The sequence below is a fragment of the Eriocheir sinensis genome, chromosome 19, assembly GCF_024679095.1.
Source record: "Eriocheir sinensis breed Jianghai 21 chromosome 19, ASM2467909v1, whole genome shotgun sequence".
Classification (NCBI taxonomy): domain Eukaryota; kingdom Metazoa; phylum Arthropoda; class Malacostraca; order Decapoda; family Varunidae; genus Eriocheir; species Eriocheir sinensis.
This window is the reverse complement of record NC_066527.1, coordinates 13,187,132-13,208,053: the sequence shown is the minus strand read 5'-3', so window position 1 is coordinate 13,208,053 and position 20,922 is coordinate 13,187,132. Positions and strand designations below refer to the sequence as shown.

General features: G+C 40.8%; 1 protein-coding gene across 1 annotated transcript; it reads right to left on the bottom strand.

Annotated features, from left to right (window-relative positions):
• Positions 1-6,591: 6,591 nt before the first annotated feature.
• On the bottom strand, positions 6,592-10,128 carry LOC127001025 (dentin sialophosphoprotein-like). Its single transcript, XM_050865204.1, has 2 exons — positions 8,594-10,128; positions 6,592-7,539 (listed from the first exon to the last, which is right to left on the bottom strand). The coding sequence occupies exon 1, from the start codon at positions 10,118-10,120 to the stop codon at positions 8,693-8,695; it is 1,428 nt and encodes a 475-aa protein (XP_050721161.1). The 5' UTR covers positions 10,121-10,128; the 3' UTR covers positions 6,592-7,539; positions 8,594-8,692.
• Positions 10,129-20,922: the final 10,794 nt, after the last annotated feature.

Sequence of the window (20,922 nt, the reverse complement as noted above, 5' to 3'; positions counted from 1 at the left end):
GTAAGAATCTCCATGAAGTGAAATCTTTACTAAAAAAAATAGCACGTAAAGGAGTCGGAGTCGCTCATATTTTTACCGACTCCGACTCCGACTCTGACTCTGACTCCAATTCCGACTCCGACTCCGACTCTGATTCCAATTCCAACTCCGACTCCGACTCCGGCCAAAAGTAGCCGACTCCTCGACTCCTCGACTCCGACTCCGACTCCACACCCCTGCAAAATACTCCAGTAGTTCTCGGGCATATGACAAGTAGCCATTCCTTATATAGTTATTTGAATTCAATAAGATACTAAGAGCTACAGTTAGTGACAGGCTTGTTTTGTAGATTTCAGCTGAAACAATATCTTTCATTGCAATGATACTTGTATACAAGATGAATTGCCTGAATTCAGTAGCCTTCCAGCGATCAATTAAGGCAAGAGATCTTGGCTGCCTTGCAAACTCACTTGGGAGTCTATTTGACATGCCCTTTAAAGCAGCAGACACCAAGCTTAACTGATGCTGGGAGAGTTTACACACTCTCGGACCTCTCATAAGAAAAAGTAACATTCTTCTTGTGACACCAAGGCAAATTAGATGCATGTAATCAAGAGGGAATCCTTTAACACAGGATATTCCATACTGAATGAGAGGACTTATTCCCCGTTGATGAGTTCCTTCATAATGACCTAGATTGAATTTTTCATCAGTTCTTTCTCTACATTTATCTTTGGAGTCTAGTATGACAACATTAGAGTCCCAGGTTCCTTTAATCTCACACCTTTCACAAGCATAATACCCGGTGTGGCCTTTAATGCATTTCAGAAAGGCTCGTGCAGGAGCGTCACATATGAACGAAATAATCTCCACTCCTAATCTTTTCCCATCCACAAATAAACTATCTTTTGAAAGTTTCATGTATTCTCCTAAAAAATCTTCTAGAAAACTTTCTACCGGTTCTGGCTTTGTCTTCCCACAATACAGAGCTACTAATGCTGGCCTGAAATTGCTAAACTTTATCAGTATTGGCCAGAACTGTTCATTACTTGACTTATACAATGGAATTCCATCTACATTTACACTTAATTTAATGAAATCATTGTTTTCTGTGAAATCTTTGTTGCGATTCAATATAATTTGTAAACATGAGGCCATTCCAAAATAAGAATAGCGTCCGCCACATTTTTCAACTGTTGTTACGTGCCTTGGCGTTTGCAGTAATGTCCGTGCATCTTTAGGAAGATTAAGCCCTCTTTTGTTAAGTATTTCTAAAAGCTGACCAATTGCTTGATGTTTTATATTATTCTCAGAGGCCCACTTAGCTAATTCCTCCAGAACAGAATCATCATTGATGCTATCTTTAAGTTCAGGTTGACTATCACTGTCGGTGCCAGATTCTTCTTCTGAAGAGCATATTATATTGTCATCAATCAATTGTTGATAAGGTAAAGTGTAAGGCATATCAGTATTCTCCTTAGCATCATGAAGTTTACTGACTTTAGAAGAAGTATAGTTTTCTTCATCTTCACTACTAGAAAAGAGCTCTTGCAGTTGACGCTGTAATTTCCGGTACCTTTTATAGTAAGCCATGACTTTACTACAGAGCTTTTATATTGAATTATGAGGATAGTTAACTAAGAATGAATACAGTATCATATATAAAGACTGTTTTAAAGTGAAAGAAACTGAAATGGCAGGACAGAATGCTAGAGAGAGAGAGAGAGAGAGAGAGAGAGAGAGAGAGAGAGAGAGAGAGAGAGAGAGAGAGAGAGAGAGGATTAGAGAATGCAAGGAGAGAATGAGAGAATTAGAGCATGCAAGGATAGGAATAAGCGGAGACTGCTGATGTGGCCATCCCTAATGAGGGGAGTTCTTAGTGACAGGCATCACATATAGGTAGAAAAGGAACTGAAGCAATGTTATCTGAAATTAAGACAAAACAATATTATTAGGTACCAACATTGAGAACACATAACAAGTATGCACACATACAAACATGTAAGCCATCTGCAGATATACAAGGATAGATAGTGGTGAATGATTGGAACAGACATCACAGCCATGTTGTGAGTGCCAATACCATAGAGACATTCAGGAAGAGGTTGGATAAATTCATGGAAAGCGAGGTTAGGTGGGGTCAGGCTTACAGGAGCTTTGTATAGGCCAACTGGCCACTTGTAGTATCCTTACTTTAATATGCAAACAGACCAAGAAAAATATGCATGAGTAAAGTTAAGAAATACCTAGATAGATTATTTTCAAGTTAGGCTAGGTAGGTTTAGCTTGTTCACTTGCACGGGCTATAAATTCATATATAGGCTATTTACTTCACCTAACACAACAAGAAGCTTGTGGTAGGTACAGACTAGATGATTTTATCGTAAATCTAAAAAACGGGACCACACACGTTTAAATGTACTAGTCCAAAACTATACTGTTAAACGAAATTAGGTACCTACTTCTGCAATGATTGTGAAAAAATACTAGATAATTAATTTACTAACCTTGTAATAAGTTGGGCAGGAAGAAGACAAAACAAAGCCTGTGTTGACACTGTATATAGGCTTCAAGAGTTGCAGCCTTTCAGCCCAGTTATCACAAGCTAGTGACGCTCAACTTCATGAGACTTCAAGTTTTCTTCAACTGAAAATAATAAGAATACTGTAATTACCACAACAAAATACATGACAGTATTCATAGCTTTGCAGAGTTTGGGTCAAATATTTCATATTACTTGAATACTATTACATCCATAGCCCTAAGCATTAAAGCAAGCTGGCGTTTTCTAAATGTTTACCCCTAAAGAACCGAAATTAGGTTAAGATTCGTATTATGCACCCTTGCCTAGTAACTGACGTGTCTCTATACATGCAAACTTTAAAATAAATAAGTAAATATGAATCTAACTTTAATCTAACCTTATATCGAATCTACAATAACCAACCTAACGTAACCTAACCTACCTTAATCTAGTCTAACCAACCTGTCTATCTATCCAAACTAACTTAACCAACCCCTTTTCATTTTATATGTAACTTTATGTCTGTGATTATAATGAAAATAGCAGGTTTGCAGGAGCTTGTGAAGTGAGTTAAAGATATAGGCTACACATTAAAGAATTAGTATTTGATGAGACTGGAGACAAGATGTGGAGGGGTGCATAATACGAATCTTAACCCTAAATTAACTTAACCTAACCTAAATCACAAGGGGGTAGGCAAAAAACAATTTTCGAGGCAAAAATGTCCCCACATCCCCTAACCTAACTAAAACTAACCAAACCTAAACAAACCTTGCCTAACGCATCTAACCTAACCTAAAGTATGAGGTGGTGGGGAAAAAATAAAAAAATAATTAATTAATAAATATTTTGATGAAAAAAACTGCCAGGTTTACAATCAGCACATCGAAATCTATCGGGAAAAAAAGTAGTTTCAACCCCAAAATCCATTCTGACCTCTGCAATAATAATACCGAGTTGGACCTGTTTCTGCCGGAGATCACTGACGAGCCCTGTCCTACACTCCCCATGCAACTCTTATAAGGGGAGCAAAAATCGAGGAACTAACTCCATCAGGCGCCATACCAGCTGTGTCACAGTCAGGGCTCACTTTGGGAGTCCAGCTGGACTCCTGCTGTGATCCCTGATGTGAATCAGCTGGTATGTACGTGATGGAGTTAGTTCTCGATTTTGCTCCCCTTATAAGAGTTGCATGGGGAGTGTAGGACAGGGCCTTGTGCATCAGCGGCCCGGGTGGCCGCCCTGGCTGGCACGCTTCTTACCTCTCATTGTACAGATCTTATCATCGTCAACGATTCCTCAAGTGTCCAGCACATCCACAAGCCCTTCCTAACACATACAGCACATGCCCTCATCATGAAGAAAACAATATATCAACTCTAAAAGGCCTGGTCTACATACCTTGTTTACGCTGTACTGGAGTTTTGGCGCGCTCTCTGCATGGGGCCCACCCTCAGCTGCAGCGTCTGACAGCACAGCAACACGTAGAAATCCACACTCGAGCCGATATGTATATATAATGAAGACTAAAATTTCTCATCTAGACCTTCTCACCGCAAATATTCATTCTGATAAAAATAACACTTTCCAACCTGCAAGTTCAGCTAACATATACGTGCTGCAGCCGTAATTTTTACAACGATCGACCGGCCATTTCAGATTCAAATTTTCGTCACCATTAATAACCATATTTCGCCAGGCGGTATTTATTTTTAATATTCAGTATCACTGTTGACTAGATAATTAATGCCAGAGAAGAGACATATAGGGCATGTGTACGTACGTTATATGTACCTGATAAAAAAATAAAAATAATGACGTAGATCTGGCAAAAATTGAAAATTACAAAATTTACCAAATTTCACCTTGTCATTTCTTTTCATCAACATATATGTTCATGGAGGAAGGAGAATTTTTTCTTAAAAAATATATATATATATATATATATATATATATATATATATTTTTATATATATATTTAGATAGATAGATAGATAGATAGATAGATAGATAGATAGATAGATATAGATATAGATAGATAGATAGATCTTGCACGACTTTTTTTTTTTTTTGCAATATCTATTCTTATACATCAAACTACATTAGAATAGGTACCTTTTTATGAAGGGACGCGTCGTAGTTCTCAAGTTAATTGAATTGAAATATAATGTGTGGTGTACGTATAGCTTGTCATAATTAACTCGTGAATTCCACGAGAATTTCTTACCCCAGTTTTATGCACGGCTGTTGACACGTCTATTTCTTAAGAATTACACGTGCATTCATTCACGTGAATTTGTCGGCTAAATACTCACGTGGTAAAGACGTGGATTTCTGGTGAATTCACGTGTTCACGAGTTTTCACCAGATATCCACATCTAAAAGATGTGGAATTCTGCAAGTGTGCTGCCTGGGCAGTGTTACCACGATAGGGGTGTCGAAGGAGGCAATGCCCCCCCAGTTAGAGGTCAGGATATTTAAAATTCAGTTGGAGTAGTTTAAATATGCGTCCCTTAACTATATAATATGGAGGCGTAATGTCGTATTTTGGAGGCGCTGAGTCAATCTCCACAATTACTGTTTCATATCTTATTTCAAGTATGAATTAGAGAACAATAAAAATTGTGGTAGAGAGCAAGAGAGTGTGAGTGTATGACATGGCTCGCTCGCTGACAATGTGGAAGGGAGCACTGCCAGGATGGCTCCGTTGCCCAGCGTGGTAACACTGCAGCAGAAAATGCTATTATGCATAACTGGCAAATTTGGCCGGCGAGTAGAAGCTGAGCCAGGCGGGACCCGGATTCACGTGGAAGCTCTCCCTACCGCAACTTAACTCGTACCAAAACGTAACTTCTTCTAAATCTGAATTCTTCTGCAAGGTGAATAGCTTTCTCGAATGCTTTGGGGTGCATTCAGCAGGTGTTTTGGCTTGTCTCTTGGGTCCCATGTTATGTTATGTGGTAATGGAGAAGCGTAGTCTATGACAATCCGTATAAATCCAAAACCGTAGTATTGGAAACTCTACTATTTGAGGGACGACTGTACTATAACTCAATAACATTTTATCCGGAAATGTCTGAAGTCATCCACAAGTCTGAAGTCACCCCATTTTACGGTATTGAACAGCAGAGTAGGGTTGTACCGACGTATCGGTATCGATGTATCGGCACATTTTAATTAAGAGTATTGATATCGGCTGACTTTCTGCCGATACTACCGATACTTGAAGGAGTTTTGTATGTCGCATGTCACTCGTTGCAAATAATTTTGTTCAGCAGAAATTGGATGGTACCCCAAAATTGCCCTTAACCCCATACCCAGTGGGCAAAACTCAGATAAATCTGATCAGATTCATGTGAATATGACACGTGAATATCACAAGAAAACTGATCTAAAACGCAAAAAGGAATTGACATGTTTTGACACATGAAATTCACGAGAAATTTTCACGAGTTTTACGTGTCGTGAACACGAGTGTTTCACGTGACCAAAACACTTGAATTACTCGTGTAATTTCCTGGGTAATTTATTAATATGAAAATTTCCTAGCTTATCGGCAGTGTATGTCCTGTATTCCTGTATTATTTAAAGATATAAATTCCAATCTAAGATTTGTATATCTGGATTTTTTAAATCTTGTATTGAATAGAATTATATACATCCACATACTGCAGGATATTCATATGTATTCCTTATAAGTACTACAATGCATAATATATTATGGCACTACTATGATGGTAGTACAAGGAATACATACATGAATATCTTGAAGTGAATGTATATATTTCTATACAATGCACAGGATTTTAGGAATGAAAATACACACATCCTACCATGACATTTACATCTTTAAACAATATAGGTTATGCATTGCTGATAAACTAGGAAATAATCAATACAGAAAATTCACATAAAGCACTACAGCATTGCAGTATGTTTTTGCAATGAAACAATATAATACTATGTAAATTTAATATCCATCAGGAGAAACAAAAGCCACAATACAATATAATACTGTGTAAATTTAATATCCATCAGGAGAAAGAAAAGCCACAATACAATACTGTTCATCATCATTTTTACAATTTGCTGTTATTCATGGCAGGCCTGCAGTCAAGTCACAGCAATAGTGGGTGAAAGGAGGCAGGAGTCAGTAAAATTACATTGACTCCGACTCCAGCTGAGCTCTTGGATAGCATTATAAAGCCAGTTTCATTATCAACAACCATTTTGTGGCAGATTTCAGATTTTAGTTTTACCTCCTCAGCCCTAACCTAAGGACTGTTCTACACAGTATGCCTTGATATTACAGGTGTGGCTTTTAATTACTAATACAAATTTCTGTTCATGCTTTGAGAATACACATATCTTGTTGCTACATTTTTTGCACACCGTACCTGGAATAAAAATGTGGGTATCAACAGTTTTCCTGAGTCCAACCACACTGTTGGACAGATCATAGAACAGTTTTCACAGTAAGGACAGGTTTCAAATAGTGTAGTTCTACAAGAATTTATAGGCCAAAACCCTAAAAAATGTCTGGTTACCTGATTTTATGGTATCCCCTGACCCAGCATCACTATTTGCCCACTACCCTACATGATTTAGTTTCCACTTTACTTCAATTTGGGGGCATTACACAATTTTATTGCAATCATCTTCTGTATTTCTGTTAAACTCACATCTCTGAATTTCTTCATAACAGTCTGTGATGACACTGCACAATCTTGTATTTTTAAAAGCCACTCTGCCCCGTTGTCCATACATGTTGTACTTACACATCAACTTCTTCGACATAATGCTGCACAATACCTTTGATATCATATCCTTCACTGAAATTCCACCTATGTGGACTAATTTTTCTGTCATTTCTTAGCGAAAAGAGGGTGTTGCCAATTCATTTTCAAATGCCTCTGCATCCCCCATAGAGTCCAGCTGTTGAATTGATATATCATTGTCACTTGGTGTAGAGCCAGTAAGAGTTTGCAAAGAGGTCCTCATATCCAGTGACAAATGAATGACTCGCCTCTGGAATTCTGGAAAAAAGTGAGGGAAAGAAGTTTTGACATACACTTGGCATATTAGAACAGGCATATTTTCAATCCTCCTCAGATATTGTTATCCAAATGTGGTGAATCTGAGTGAGTGAACCATATTAATTATGGTGTGGAAACTATTTAGAGCTACACTCTTATTTATTTAATCTTCCTACTTACACATACCCTCACAAATTAACAATCCACTCTCCACCAAATATTTATATAAACTAGTACCTATATTATACAGATTAATGCTAATAATTTATTAACTTAATATCATAACTCCTTTCAAATCACAACACAAATCCAATAATAATCTATTGATAATGATTTTTGCAGTAATTACATGGAAATTTCCATACATGCAGTTAAATTCCTTCAGATTTGTTAACTGAAATCAAATATCCCTAAGCATGGTTAAGTATAATCCTCAATCATGTTTTATAAATCCATCACTGTCTATACTTTGCTTTTCTCATCTGTCCAAGATAAAGTGGGGAGGGGGTTTGCATATGCCTTTAAAGTTAAGCTTGACTGTGATCTGAAGATAGTCTCTTTGCCCTGTGAACAAGGAATGGCTAGAGAAGCTGAACAATAATATTTAAACTGTCAGTATTGTAATACTTTCCAAAGCCCTGTTATGTTACATTGTTGCTACATCTCCATTTAATTTTTATACTTTTGGACAGATTAAAAAAAAAGTATTTACAGGATACATCGTGAAAATCATAGCATTGTAAACTACATGATGCTGTAAGTACATGGTATAGGACACTTGTGTAATCTTTGGAACCTGCAGGTAGATGATGAGTGGTGCCACTAAGTGAAAGACAGCAGGACTTTGGTACACTCACTGTAATGTCAGGTTACCGAAAATTGTGATCACAATGAATGCAACCAGAAAGAACGTAAAACTGTTAGGACAACATAACTCAGTACCTTTACAACATATTCATACAAGAAGAATTGGAACACCTAATGAAAAGCACTACACTGTTCAGTGTTTAAAACACTTGAGCACTACTCAGTGCACAAAAACTTTTCAACTTACTTGCCTAATCCATAGGAAATCCACTCTGACGGTTTTCTCCTTGGTTCAAGGGTTGAACATCATCAAGGTCTTCACTAGACAGATTCTGAATCCAATCGCTCACTTGTCGGTCACTGCTGTCATGTCTGCTGCGTTGGTCACTGTTGTCATGTCTGTTGTGTTGGTCACGACTGTCATGCCTGCTGTGTCGGTCACTGCTGTCATGTCTGTTGTGTCGGTCATGACTGTCATGTCTGTTGTGTCAGTCATGACTGTCATATCTGTTGTGTCGGTCACGACTGTCATGTCTGTAGTGTCAGTCATGACTGTCATGTCTATTGTGTCAGTCACAACTGTCATGTCTGTTGTGTCGGTCACGACTGTCATGTCTGTTGTGTCGGTCATGACTGTCATGTCTGTTGTGTCGGTCACTGCTGCCATGTCTGTTGTGTTGGTCACGACTGTCATGTCTGTTGTGTTGGTCACGACTGTCATGTCTGCTGTGTCGGTCACTGCTGCCATGTCTGTTGTGTTGGTCACGACTGTCATGTCTGCTGCGTCGGTCACTGCTGCCATGTCTGTTGTGTTGGTCACGACTGTCATGTCTGCTGCGTCGGTCACTGCTGCCATGTCTGTTGTGTTGGTCACGACTGTCATGTCTGTTGTGTTGGTCACGACTGTCATGTCTGCTGCGTCGGTCACTGCTGCCATGTCTGTTGTGTTGGTCACGACTGTCATGTCTGCTGTGTCGGTCACTGCTGTCATGTCTGTTGTGTTGGTCACGACTGTCATGTCTGTTGTGTTGGTCACGACTGTCATGTCTGTTGTGTCGGTCACGACTGTCATGTCTGTTGTGTTGGTCACGACTGTCATGTCTGTTGTGTTGGTCACGACTGTCATGTCTGTTGTGTTGGTCACGACTGTCATGTCTGTTGTGTTGGTCACGACTGTCATGTCTGCTGTGTCGGTCACGACTGTCATGTCTGTTGAGTTGTTCACGACTGTCATGTCTGTTGTGTTGGTCATGACTGTCATGTCTGCTGCGTCGGTCACGACTGTCATGTCTGTTGTGTTGGTCACGACTGTCATGTCTGTTGTGTTGGTCACGACTGTCATGTCTGTTGTGTTGGTCACGACTGTCATGTCTGCTGCGTCGGTCACGACTGTCATGTCTGTTGTGTTGGTCACGACTGTCATGTCTGTTGTGTTGGTCACGACTGTCATGTCTGTTGTGTCGGTCATGACTGTCATGTCTGCTGCGTCGGTCACTGCTGTCATGTCTGTTGTGTTGGTCACGACTGTCATGTCTGCTGCGTCGGTCACTGCTGCCATGTCTGTTGTATTGGTCACGACTGTCATGTCTGCTGCGTCGGTCACTGCTACCATGTCTGTTGTATTGGTCATGACTGTCATGTCTGCTGCGTCGGTCACTGCTGTCATGTCTGTTGTGTTGGTCAGGACTGTGATGTCTGCTGCGTCGGTCACTGCTGCCATGTCTGTTGTGTTGGTCACGACTGTCATGTCTGTTGTGTTGGTCACGACTGTCATGTCTGCTGCGTCGGTCACTGCTGCCATGTCTATTGTGTTGGTCACGACTGTCATGTCTGTTGTGTTGGTCACTGCTGTCATGTCTGCTGCGTCGGTCACTGCTGCCATGTCTGTTGTGTTGGTCACGACTGTCATGTCTGTTGTGTTGGTCACGACTGTCATGTCTGCTGCGTCGGTCACTGCTGCCATGTCTGTTGTATTGGTCATGACTGTCATGTCTGCTGCGTCGGTCACTGCTGTCATGTCTGTTGCGTTGGTCACGACTGTCATGTCTGTTGTGTTAGTCACGACTGTCATGTCTGCTGCATCGGTCATGCCTATCATGTCTTTTGTGTCGGTCACTGCTGTCATGTCTGCTGCGTCTGTCACGACTGTCATGTGTTTTGTGTTAGTCACTTCTGTCATGTCTGTTGTGTCGGTCACGACTGTCATGTCTGCTGCGTCAGTCACCCCTGTTGTGTCTTTTGTGTCGGTCACTGCTGTCATGTCTGCTGCGTCGGTCACGACTGTCATGTCTTTTGTGTTGGTCACTGCTGTCATGTCTGCTGTGTCGGTCACTGCTGTCATGTCTGCTGTGTCAATTGCTGCTGTCATGTCTGCTGTGTCGGTCACTGCTGTCATGTCTGCTGTGTCAATCGCTGCTGTCATGTCTGCTTTGTTGGTCACTGCTGTCATGTCTTGTCTGTCGGTCAGATCTGTTCCTTAGGCTGTGGTTGTCATGCAGGTCCAAACTGCTGTGTTGACTGTCACTGCTGCTAGCTATATGTAGGGTATCAGACTGACTGCCTTCATCTTGCTGTTGGTAACTACTCTTTCTTACTTTCACATCTGTGAAATATATGTAATAGGAAATATTAGTAATTATCCTGGGTCGGACATTAAACTGCATCCGGTGATGGGGCCACAGTTCAGGAGATTTGTGGTTTTGGAGAGCGTGGAGTCACTCCTTTTATGGGGGAAACAGCCTCAATATACAGATAGATAGATTCACAGCGACATTTTGTCATACTATATTCATCTCAGATTGAGATCACATCATAGATGACTTCATCCTATATAAGAAATACGATAATATGACCTTAGCTGGGCGTTATCGCGATACTTTATCGCTGATAACAAAATCGGATTATCGACCATCCGCTACTTATTTAAATATATATCGGTATCTTCATTACTTTTGTAACCAAACTAGCGATAATCGCTACTTTTTTTCCGCCTTTCAGAAAAAAAAACCGTTGTCTCCCTACTGCGCATGCGTGGCCCGGTGTTCTATGAAAAAACTTTGGGGTATGAAATATCTTCGGTGATGAGATTTCATACTTAGATCATGAAAATTAAAACAATAGGTTATTTTTTTATGATACTCAAAAATCAATATATCATAGAGAAAAATCATTTAACTTTGCCCCCAAAAATGATTATTCACTGCCTCAAATTTGATATTCCATATTCGTTTGTGACCATGCCATGATACTGAAGGTACCCGGTGTTGTGTTTTTTGGTGTCTCACCGTCAAAAGCTGGCGCTTTTGTTTACAAATACTGGTCTCTCGTGAACTGCGCATGATCAGACCATTAAGTGTAGACCTGTACAGTCTCACAATGCTTTTTTAACACATTAAGAGTTGCTGGAAAGCTGAATCAAACATACAGTACCACCATCCTCGCTGTTTCTAGAACGACACTCTGTACATATAAATACAATCGTACAGAGTGTCGTTCTAGAAACAGCGAGGATGGTGGTAGTGGTACTATATGTCTGATTCAGCCTTCCAGCAACTCTTAATTACGGTTTAAAAGCTTTGTGAGACTGTACAAATCTACGCTGCTGGTCTGAGCATGCACCGTTCTGAGAGACCAATGTTTGTAAACAATTTTGACGGTGGAGACGCCAAATAACACAACACCGGTTCAGGCATTTCTAGTATTACCATCCATGTGTTCACATGGACGGTGTTATTTGGTTATGTGGTTTTAAGGTTTTGTAAGTATCCTAAAATACAGATAATGAAAATTTAAATTCATCAATGTTGTTCGATCTGAAATATCAATATAGTATCGTTTTCGCCTGTCGGACTTATCGCTAGCTAGTATCGGAATTGTGGATTTATATCGGTTATCGCCTATACTTGTGTCTCTAGTTATGAATATCGGTGTCAGCAAGACAGACCCCTCACCTACATTCATTACATTTGTTCATTAGTCACACTTGTTTACCAGACCACATTCATTTTTTACATAACAGGGCTAATTTTGTTATTTGTATGCCCTATGCATGTATACATAATGAGGCTGTCTAGATCTAGAATAATATGAAAGTTTGGCCAAGAAGGCCTAACAGGTGAATAATGGTAACAAGTATTAAAGTCCTAGCTCCCTTCTCCTCAATTGTGTACTTTTGCAACAATAAACCATTAAATAATCAAATTGAAATTCTCAGCAGGACGTTTACTGGTCAGCAGGTGAAGTGAGTTCATGTCATTCATATTCCAAGTTTTTTCTCATATTACCATTGAAGCCCTGCAACGTGTTACTGTATTGTTTAATTTTTCTTTACGTCTGTATAAAGAAGTAATATAACCACTTAAGAGCAAGAATTTGTACTAATTACTATATAATGTCATTGGTAAGCTTCATTGGGGAGCCCCCGTGGCTACCAGAGCTCCGTTACCAGAGGTTCCAATCTCTGGTAGTGCTGCAAACAAACATTGCCGCGAAAGACAACTGTGACAGCGTATTTCTTATTGGTAGTGGCGATCGCCGCTCATTGGTAACGATCTGTACAAACAAAAGTGACTGTGAAAGCGTCCCTAGGTGTACGAGCACCTGTTCTTTTACAAGTCAAAGACGCCAGCGTAGGTTAACTTTGTTTGCTGCAAGACGAGAGCACTCAGATCGGAAAACAGTATGCTCGTACCGACCACTGTTTTCCATCCGTACAGACAACCGACAACTTGCTCCCGGTTGAGCATGCGGGCAATTACGGTTGCCCATGTCCCCAATGGTTGGAGGAAAACGGCCATTGTGACATCGCCTTTTAACCCATACAACCCCGCTGTCGACTTTAACCAACACCGCATTTGTACACCGAGGGCCCGCTGCCGTCTGTATCCAACACCAACTTCTCCCTTTACTTAGGCAGCTTGTATGGTAGCCATTGCAAGGGTTTCCAAATTGGACATGTGGTAGCTCTCTCTGTCTCTTTGAGAGAGAGAGAGAGAGAGAGAGAGAGAGAGAGAGAGAGAGAGATTTACATAGATTTACATAGAAAATCAGACCACACAGACCCCATGGTCCAGACTAGGTGGTCTGTCCTTAAACCGAAGTGAATTTACACTAATCAGATGGCTCCAAAACGTTGTTTTTCTACTCTAGTTAATATTAAGTTCAAGGAAGTGACGGTCGAGCTTGTTTTTAAAGGAGTCAACCGTGTTACACTGGACCACTGATGGTGGGAGATTATTCCATTCTCGCACTACAACGTTGGTGAAGAAAAATTTGGTGCAGTCTGAATTTACTTGTCTACATTTGAGTTTTATGCCATTGTTCCTCATTCGCAAAGTGTCATCGATCATAAACAATTTTGTTCTGTCTACATTCGTGAAACCATTAAGTATTTTAAAACATTCGATCAGTTTTCCTCGGAGGCGACGTTTCTCAAGAGAGAAGATGTTAAGGGTGGAAAGCCTTTCTTCATAGGATTTGTTGCACAAGGAAATGATCATTTTTGTTGCCCGACGCTGAACACCTTCTAATTTAGCAATGTCCTTTGCATGGTGAGGAGACCAAAACTGTACCGCATATTCCAAGTTGGGTCTGACTAAACTATTGTAGAGCGGGAGTATTACATCTTTATTCTTGAATAAAAAGTTTCTTTCAATGAAGCCCAACATTCTGTTCGCTTTATTTGCTGCATCGATGCATTGATGTGAGAATTTGGGGTTTGACGTGATTTTGACCCCCAGGTCCTTAACACATTGAACGCTTGTGAGTTTAACGCCGCGCATTTTGTAATCGAACTTCTTATTTCTTGTTCCAACTTGAAGGACCTGGCACTTGTCTACGTTAAAGGGCATCTCCCATCTATCCGACCAAACTGAAATTTTGTGCAAATCCTCTTGGAGGTGTAACGTCTTTTTTTCAAGCCAACGCTACATTCCTTCTGACGGCCACTGTTTAGATGGTAATGTGGTAGCGGGGTGGTCATCTGGCTATTTCCGAGCGGTTGTCAATGATGTTGAGACAAGCCTCAGGACAAGTGAACACTCGTTCTGGGTTTTAGTGCGGTAATGATGGAAGGTGGGTGGATTCCTGTGTGAACCACTCTGAGACAATGTTTAGTTAAGGGGGAAGTGGTGATAACGTGCGTGTGTGGGTGTGGGTGTGTGTTCAGTAATGCCCAAATGGCAGGTTGACAGGCTTGAAATTATAGCACTTACAGTATCTTAATAACTTTTCTTATGTATGAATATAGTTACAGCCCCTGGGCGGTTAGCGGAGTGACAGTTTTAAGTGAATACATACATAACGGAATATTATTGAGCCTAACTAACTATCAGGGAGATTGGGGAACATCTGAATGCTTATCTGTGTTGAAGTGCTGACTGGTGCAGGATGGAGGAGGGCACTGGGGCGATTGAGGCGCCGGCGGGGGGGGGGGTAGACTGCCGGGGGTGGTAACTGCAGCAGCGTTGTTGACGAGGCGTGGTTGAAGAGGCCGTGGTTGGGTGGTTTACGAGCTGAGGCGTGGCTGCAGAAGCCGTGGAGGTGGTTATGACGGCAAGGCTGGTTTAAGGCGTTGTTAAAGAGGCTGCTTCTGCCATGCTTTTGTTTCGCCTCGCCTTGCTGAGCTTTGCTGTGCCTTGCCTCGCCTCTGCCGTGCTTGCGGTGGTGTTCACAGGGCTGTGATGGACGGTCATGCCAACCTCTTAACGTGCGTCCTTCACCGCTCGTCGGTCTCGCTCTCTGCCTCTCACTGTCTGCCTGTATCTCAGGGTTTCTGTCTCCTCCCTGGTTGCCCTCCATGCTGTAGTGGTGCTCGTCTCCTCACTGGCCCGTGCTTCTCCCTGCCTTGCCCTCTCGCCTTTGCTCCTCGCTGAGCTCCTCCCCCTTCTTCACGTGACTCCCTCTCTGCATTACAACTAGATAATCTATCGCTAGCTAACTAATAATCATTCTAGGGTTCGAGACTGGAGATGAGGGATTTCAGAACAGTCCTTCATCCATTCACACCCTCATTCACGCCAATAATCTCTACATCTCTACTTATCACACACATTCGTTCACCCGTCCACACATCCGCTCACTTGCTTGTTTGTTGTAATATATAATCATTCACTCACTTGCATTCCATACTCGTTCACTCATTACACATTTGGACCGTTACAGAGGCTTTGCCTGTCTTCGTGAGTGAGAACCGAGTTACCAATCTTTGTGTCGTCTGCAAATTTACTAATGCGATTATTGAGTCCAGCATCCACGTTGTTGATGTAAATAATGAAGAGCACTGGGCCAAGAACTGAGCCCTGAGGGATGCCACTAGTGACCGCCGCACACACTGAGTGAGATCCGTCAATCACAACTCTTTGTTGTCTGTTGCTCAACCAATTCACAATCCATTGGTTTACTTAACCGTCAATACCTATCTGCTTTAATTTATAAAGTAATTTATGACTTTATTAAACGCTTTCTGGAAATCAAGATAGACTACGTCCAATGATTTGGTTACGTCATAAACTAGGAAGAGATTGTTATAAAAGGTCAATAGATTTGATAGGCAGGATCTTTTGTTATGGAAGCCATGTTGTGAATCCCCAATTAATGAGTGGCTTTCGAGGTAACTCACAATTTTGTCTCTAATTATGCTCAAGTAGCTTACCTACAATTGAAGTTTGACTAATGGGTCGGTAGTTACCTGCTATTTTTTTGTTTCCTTTCTTAAAAATCGGTGTCACATTAGCCTTTTTCCAATCCGAAGGGACGATGCCTTGTCGCAAGGACATATTGAATACGGTTGTGAGGGAGGAGAGTATTTCGCTCTTTGTTTCTTTAAGCAGTATAGGATATACTTTATCGGGTCCGGAACCTTTATTTATTTCAAGTGGATGGAGAGCTTTAAGGACTTCATCGGTTGTTATTTCAAAATTAGGCAATGCATGCTCGAGATTTACATTAGTACTGGTGTTGGTGGTAGCGGGAGGAAGACTGTTAGTATTAAACACCGAGGAAATGTAATTGTTTAAGAGGTTTGCAATGTGTTGGCTGTCAGTCACTAGTGCACCGTCGCTGTTTGTTTGAGAGAGAGAGGGAGAGCGCCTGACTCCCACCACACCCAGCCACAACCATAGTGAACTCAACACTAACTAGTCTATATCAAAAACATTTTGTGTTTCTTACATATTATTACCAAGACAATAATGATTGACAGTAAGATCGAAAGAGACAACAATAAAAGTGAATGTATGACATAAATTTACACACAAATAATATGTATTTAGTTATTACTATAAATTTAAAGAGTTAATCATACTGCTTACAAACATCACTAAAGCAAGAATAATACAGCGTCAGAGTGGCGCGCAAGATGTGGGGAGTTGGCGGGAGGACGCTCGGCAGCACCATCCGTAACATCCCCCAGAGAGGCAAAAATAAGCTGATATGAGTGTTATTATACCCTTTCCCTTAGGTTTAGATCATTTACAATTGATTTATGCAATAAAAAAAACTGATAGGGGCTCGGGATTGAGGTGAAGAAGAGCTCAAAACAGCGTGGGGCTGTACGGGCTAAGGCAGCGCACGTGATGCCGACGGTAGGCAGACGTGACTCGTACATGTCAAAGCAGCGTGAAACTCACGGTGAAAGTGCGCAAAAGTCAGGATGGTAAGAATTTAGGACTAAGCGCTAAACTCAGAAACCGCAAAACTTGAGAGGGTAGTGTATGCACTTACAATATAACATGCTTAGATCATGTCCGGTGCTAATTTTTAACATGGTGGATTTTTTTTTTTTTAGTAGTAGAGAACAGATAGAATAAAAATTCACTATTCAACCCTTAAACCCCGGGCATATTTCAGCAGTGTTGTGCTGCAGTCTGGAATAATTGGGCAAACGTTGCCCTTGGGAAAATATTCGCCAAAAAAAAATACTTAACCCAGAGCAATAAACCGAACAGCATATGAAAGTACATCCTTGGACTTCAAGATGGCGGTGTTGTTTGACCGGTACGTAGACAATGAAGTCTGGGGGGGGGGGGAGCAAACAAGGGTAGTTTGCCCCCCATTTATTGGCACTTCCCAGCACGCATGGACGTACCACACACTCACAAAGCTGTTTGTATAATACTGAGCTCATATATACACAGTATCACTTTGTTTTCACAAGGAATTTCGGTTGTTTGCATAAACAAGTGGGGCACGTTAACACGCGTTTTTTCTGTGAAATGGTACTAGCGCAGAACACTGTTTGTTTGCAGAGTTGGCTGGCCTGAAAAAAAAAGCTGTTTATGGGTTGTTTACATCTAAATTTATTGGATGATTGTACTTTTTTTTTATGAAAAAAAAACATCATTCCATTGCTTGTGACTGCAAGTGTATTGTAGCAATATATGAGGTACAGTGGCAAACAAACATCATTGTTTACATTATAAACAGTGACTTGTTTACGCGATACATATGAAATGAAGAGGTAAAAACGACGTATGTGAGTTACACCGTTGTTTGGCTATGCTTATTCATTGAAGGAAATCACAAGTAGTGATTGTTTACACCCACGATAATTGTTTACACCCCAAAAAACATTGAATTTTGAAGAAAAAAAATGTTTGTTCATGATATATGAGTGTGTGGTATCAGTATCAACCGAGAAAATCCGCCATAAACGATTTCCAAGTGTTGTTTGCTTCTTGTTTGCATGAAATTTTTGTGAAAAAGTTGTAAGTTTCGGTGGCAAATTGAGCATTCATGACTTATGGCCCCATTACTGAACCTATAAAATACAAAAAAACGCATCGTTTGCACTGGAATGTAATTATTTACACCTAAAACTAAAATTATTGTATTTTTCGCGACAAAAGTGAAAAATAATGTACATTTCCTTCACCCGTCTGTTTGCCAATGTTTACGTATTGCGTTGCATTGTCTACGTGTTTGTATACCTACCACACCAAGCTGTTTACATTGTATTCCTCGCAAATGCCCACGATTGCCGTGTGTCAATCGTACTGAGTGAGTGTACTGAGTGAGTGAGTGCCGGGGCAGTGGTACGTGCCTGTGCGTGTGTTGGTGCCGGGTGTAAAACGGTGATGACAGGGAGTAAGGAGGGGCGGTGCCTGGAGGGCGGCTTGAGGTGGCGGGAGTGCGCGGGATGATGGATGATGGAATTTTCCACTCCCAGAATGTTCTGGAAGCCACTAATATTGGTGCATTTTTCAAAAATTGGTAAGACGACATACGTCGTCACCCGGGGTGAGGGACTTTTTAGGTAATGTCGACATATGTCGTCACCCGGAGTTAAGGCACTTATCTAAGAAAACGTGTTATATTGCAATTGCATATACTAATTTTCAAAAGAGAAAGAAGCAAAGTATGAATAAAATATTAGTTAACTATATCTTGTTCTATCTCTGTTCATTTGGTGGTTAAGACCAGGGGCAGCATTAATAAAGACTCCTAGCAGTACTTTTAGAAGTGCTGCTTGAAGCTGTTTTCCTTTTAGCAGTAGCTTTTAACTTTACTGCTATAGTCTGTCCAAATTACTTGGCTAATAATAATTATTTACACTAAAAAGCCTCTCCCCAATGCGGGCTCCGCCCCCCCTTTCACCAGATTGGCTGTTCATGACGTCATGCATTGTATCAAAGACATGTACCAAATATATATGATTGAGATAATCTAGCTATTTTCATGATTAAAAAAATATTCGTAATTTAATTGAATGTTGGTACTCTACTCTGACAATCAGTGACGTCACCTAAGAAACAAAGTACAATAATAATTATGCCAGTTTTCATGGGATAACAGGTGGCCCTTCAAAACAAGCTATGTAGCATTGAAGGCGATTATAGTAGGCTACCTATTAAGTAATGCACACTTTCCGTCATTATTTCCTACATAGCTCATTCACATAGGCATACTAAATATAATCACATAAAAAGTATCTTCTACAGTAACTTCATACAGGTAGGAATCATTGTATTAAGGAATAAGTTTTGTATCCTTGGCTTGGAGGGACAGGTGTGTACGCTCGCGGGTGACGGGTGAGCGCGGCAGACGACGCACCCGTCCCTCCAAGTCACAGATACGAAACTTATTCCTTATTCCAACCTGTATGAAGTTACTGTAAAAGATATTATTTATGTGATTATATTTAGTATGCCTATGTGAATGAGCTATGTAGGAAATAATGTCGGAAAGTGTGCATTACTTTAAATAAGTAGCCTACTATAATCGCCTTCAATGCTACATTGCTTTTTTTTTTTAATTGGTGCCTCCCCCCTGGAACAGCTGTTTGTCCGTATTTTTATTGGCACAACACTTCAGACACGATAATTAGTGCGTGGGGGCCATCAGTCAGCTGTTATTATCGTTATTATATTGAATGAGACATCTGAAATGTTAGCTTTTAAGTCGTTAAAAGTACCCACGAGGACTTTTACATTTTCAGCGACTCCTATCAGTTAAGTCGCTTCTTCTAGCAGTAAACTTGGTTTGTCAACATGGGGCGTGGCTTAGGCAGGCGAGGGGGCGGAGCTTCGGCCGCCAAGACGAGATGCCAACTAGTCAGTTTCCTCCGCTCCACATGCAACCATCTCTCTAGAACCTTAAAATTGGCGACTCCTAGCAGTAAACTTGCGACTTCTAGAAGTTAGCAGCTAAGTTAGGAGGAAACTCTCTTTGAAAGTTGAATTTCACTCCTAGGAGTCTTTATTAATACCGCCCCAGGTTAGATTTTCAGGATCAGCTAATCTTCAGGTGTAACTACCATTGATTTTCATTGTTGATTATATGCATCAAAAGATAGGTAAAGAATATGGTTATGTGACTGCATTTTTCTCACCCTTTTTTCCCACTAACTTGGTCCTCCTTCCTCTCGTCTCCTTGTGAGGTGATTGGAACTCCTCCTGTACTCTGTCATAAAGCTTCACTGCTGGCAGCCCGGGAGTAACAGCACCTGGAATCAGTTTAATGAAACAAATTACAAATAGAGGAAAGTAAAAGAGCATAAGCTTGGAATTACCATGCAATGCTCTTAATTCCACATGTAAACAGATTTATTTTGAAACTGTTGTACAAAGAATAAAAGGTAGTGCTATGATTGCTACCTATACCATTTTACATGTTAAAGAATAGAAATTAATAAATGAAAATATATAAATTCAAATAAGTACTGTGCACACATTACTGTATGATGTATACCAGGTATACTGTATGATGAAGTACTGGGGGTGGGGTTATGTCCTGTCTGGGACATTGAAGTGGGAGTCCTGTTAATAATAAGTAGAACATTTCACTCGGAGAACACCCTGTTCACCCAGCACCACGCTACCCTACCCCACCCCACACTGACTGTTTGTGCCTTCCTGCTGCCACAAATCAAATAAAATTGAAATTAATGTAATTAAACTAAACCTAACATAAGCTAGCCTACCTAACGGGGGGCTTGCGCCAAACCCACCCCTAAAGGGGTTTTCCCCTCAACCCCCGTCATCGCGTGCAAAAATTCTGAAATAAGCCTGTAGATAAGTAACGAAGGATTTGCCCAAGAAATTAATACCACCACTGAAATCAGCACAACAGTCTGAGATT

Bases quoted from the DNA above. Each gene is read 5' to 3' on its own strand.
- LOC127001025 (XM_050865204.1), bottom strand. From the start codon at position 10,120: ATGACAGTCGTGACCAACACAACAGACATGACAGTCGTGACCAACACA.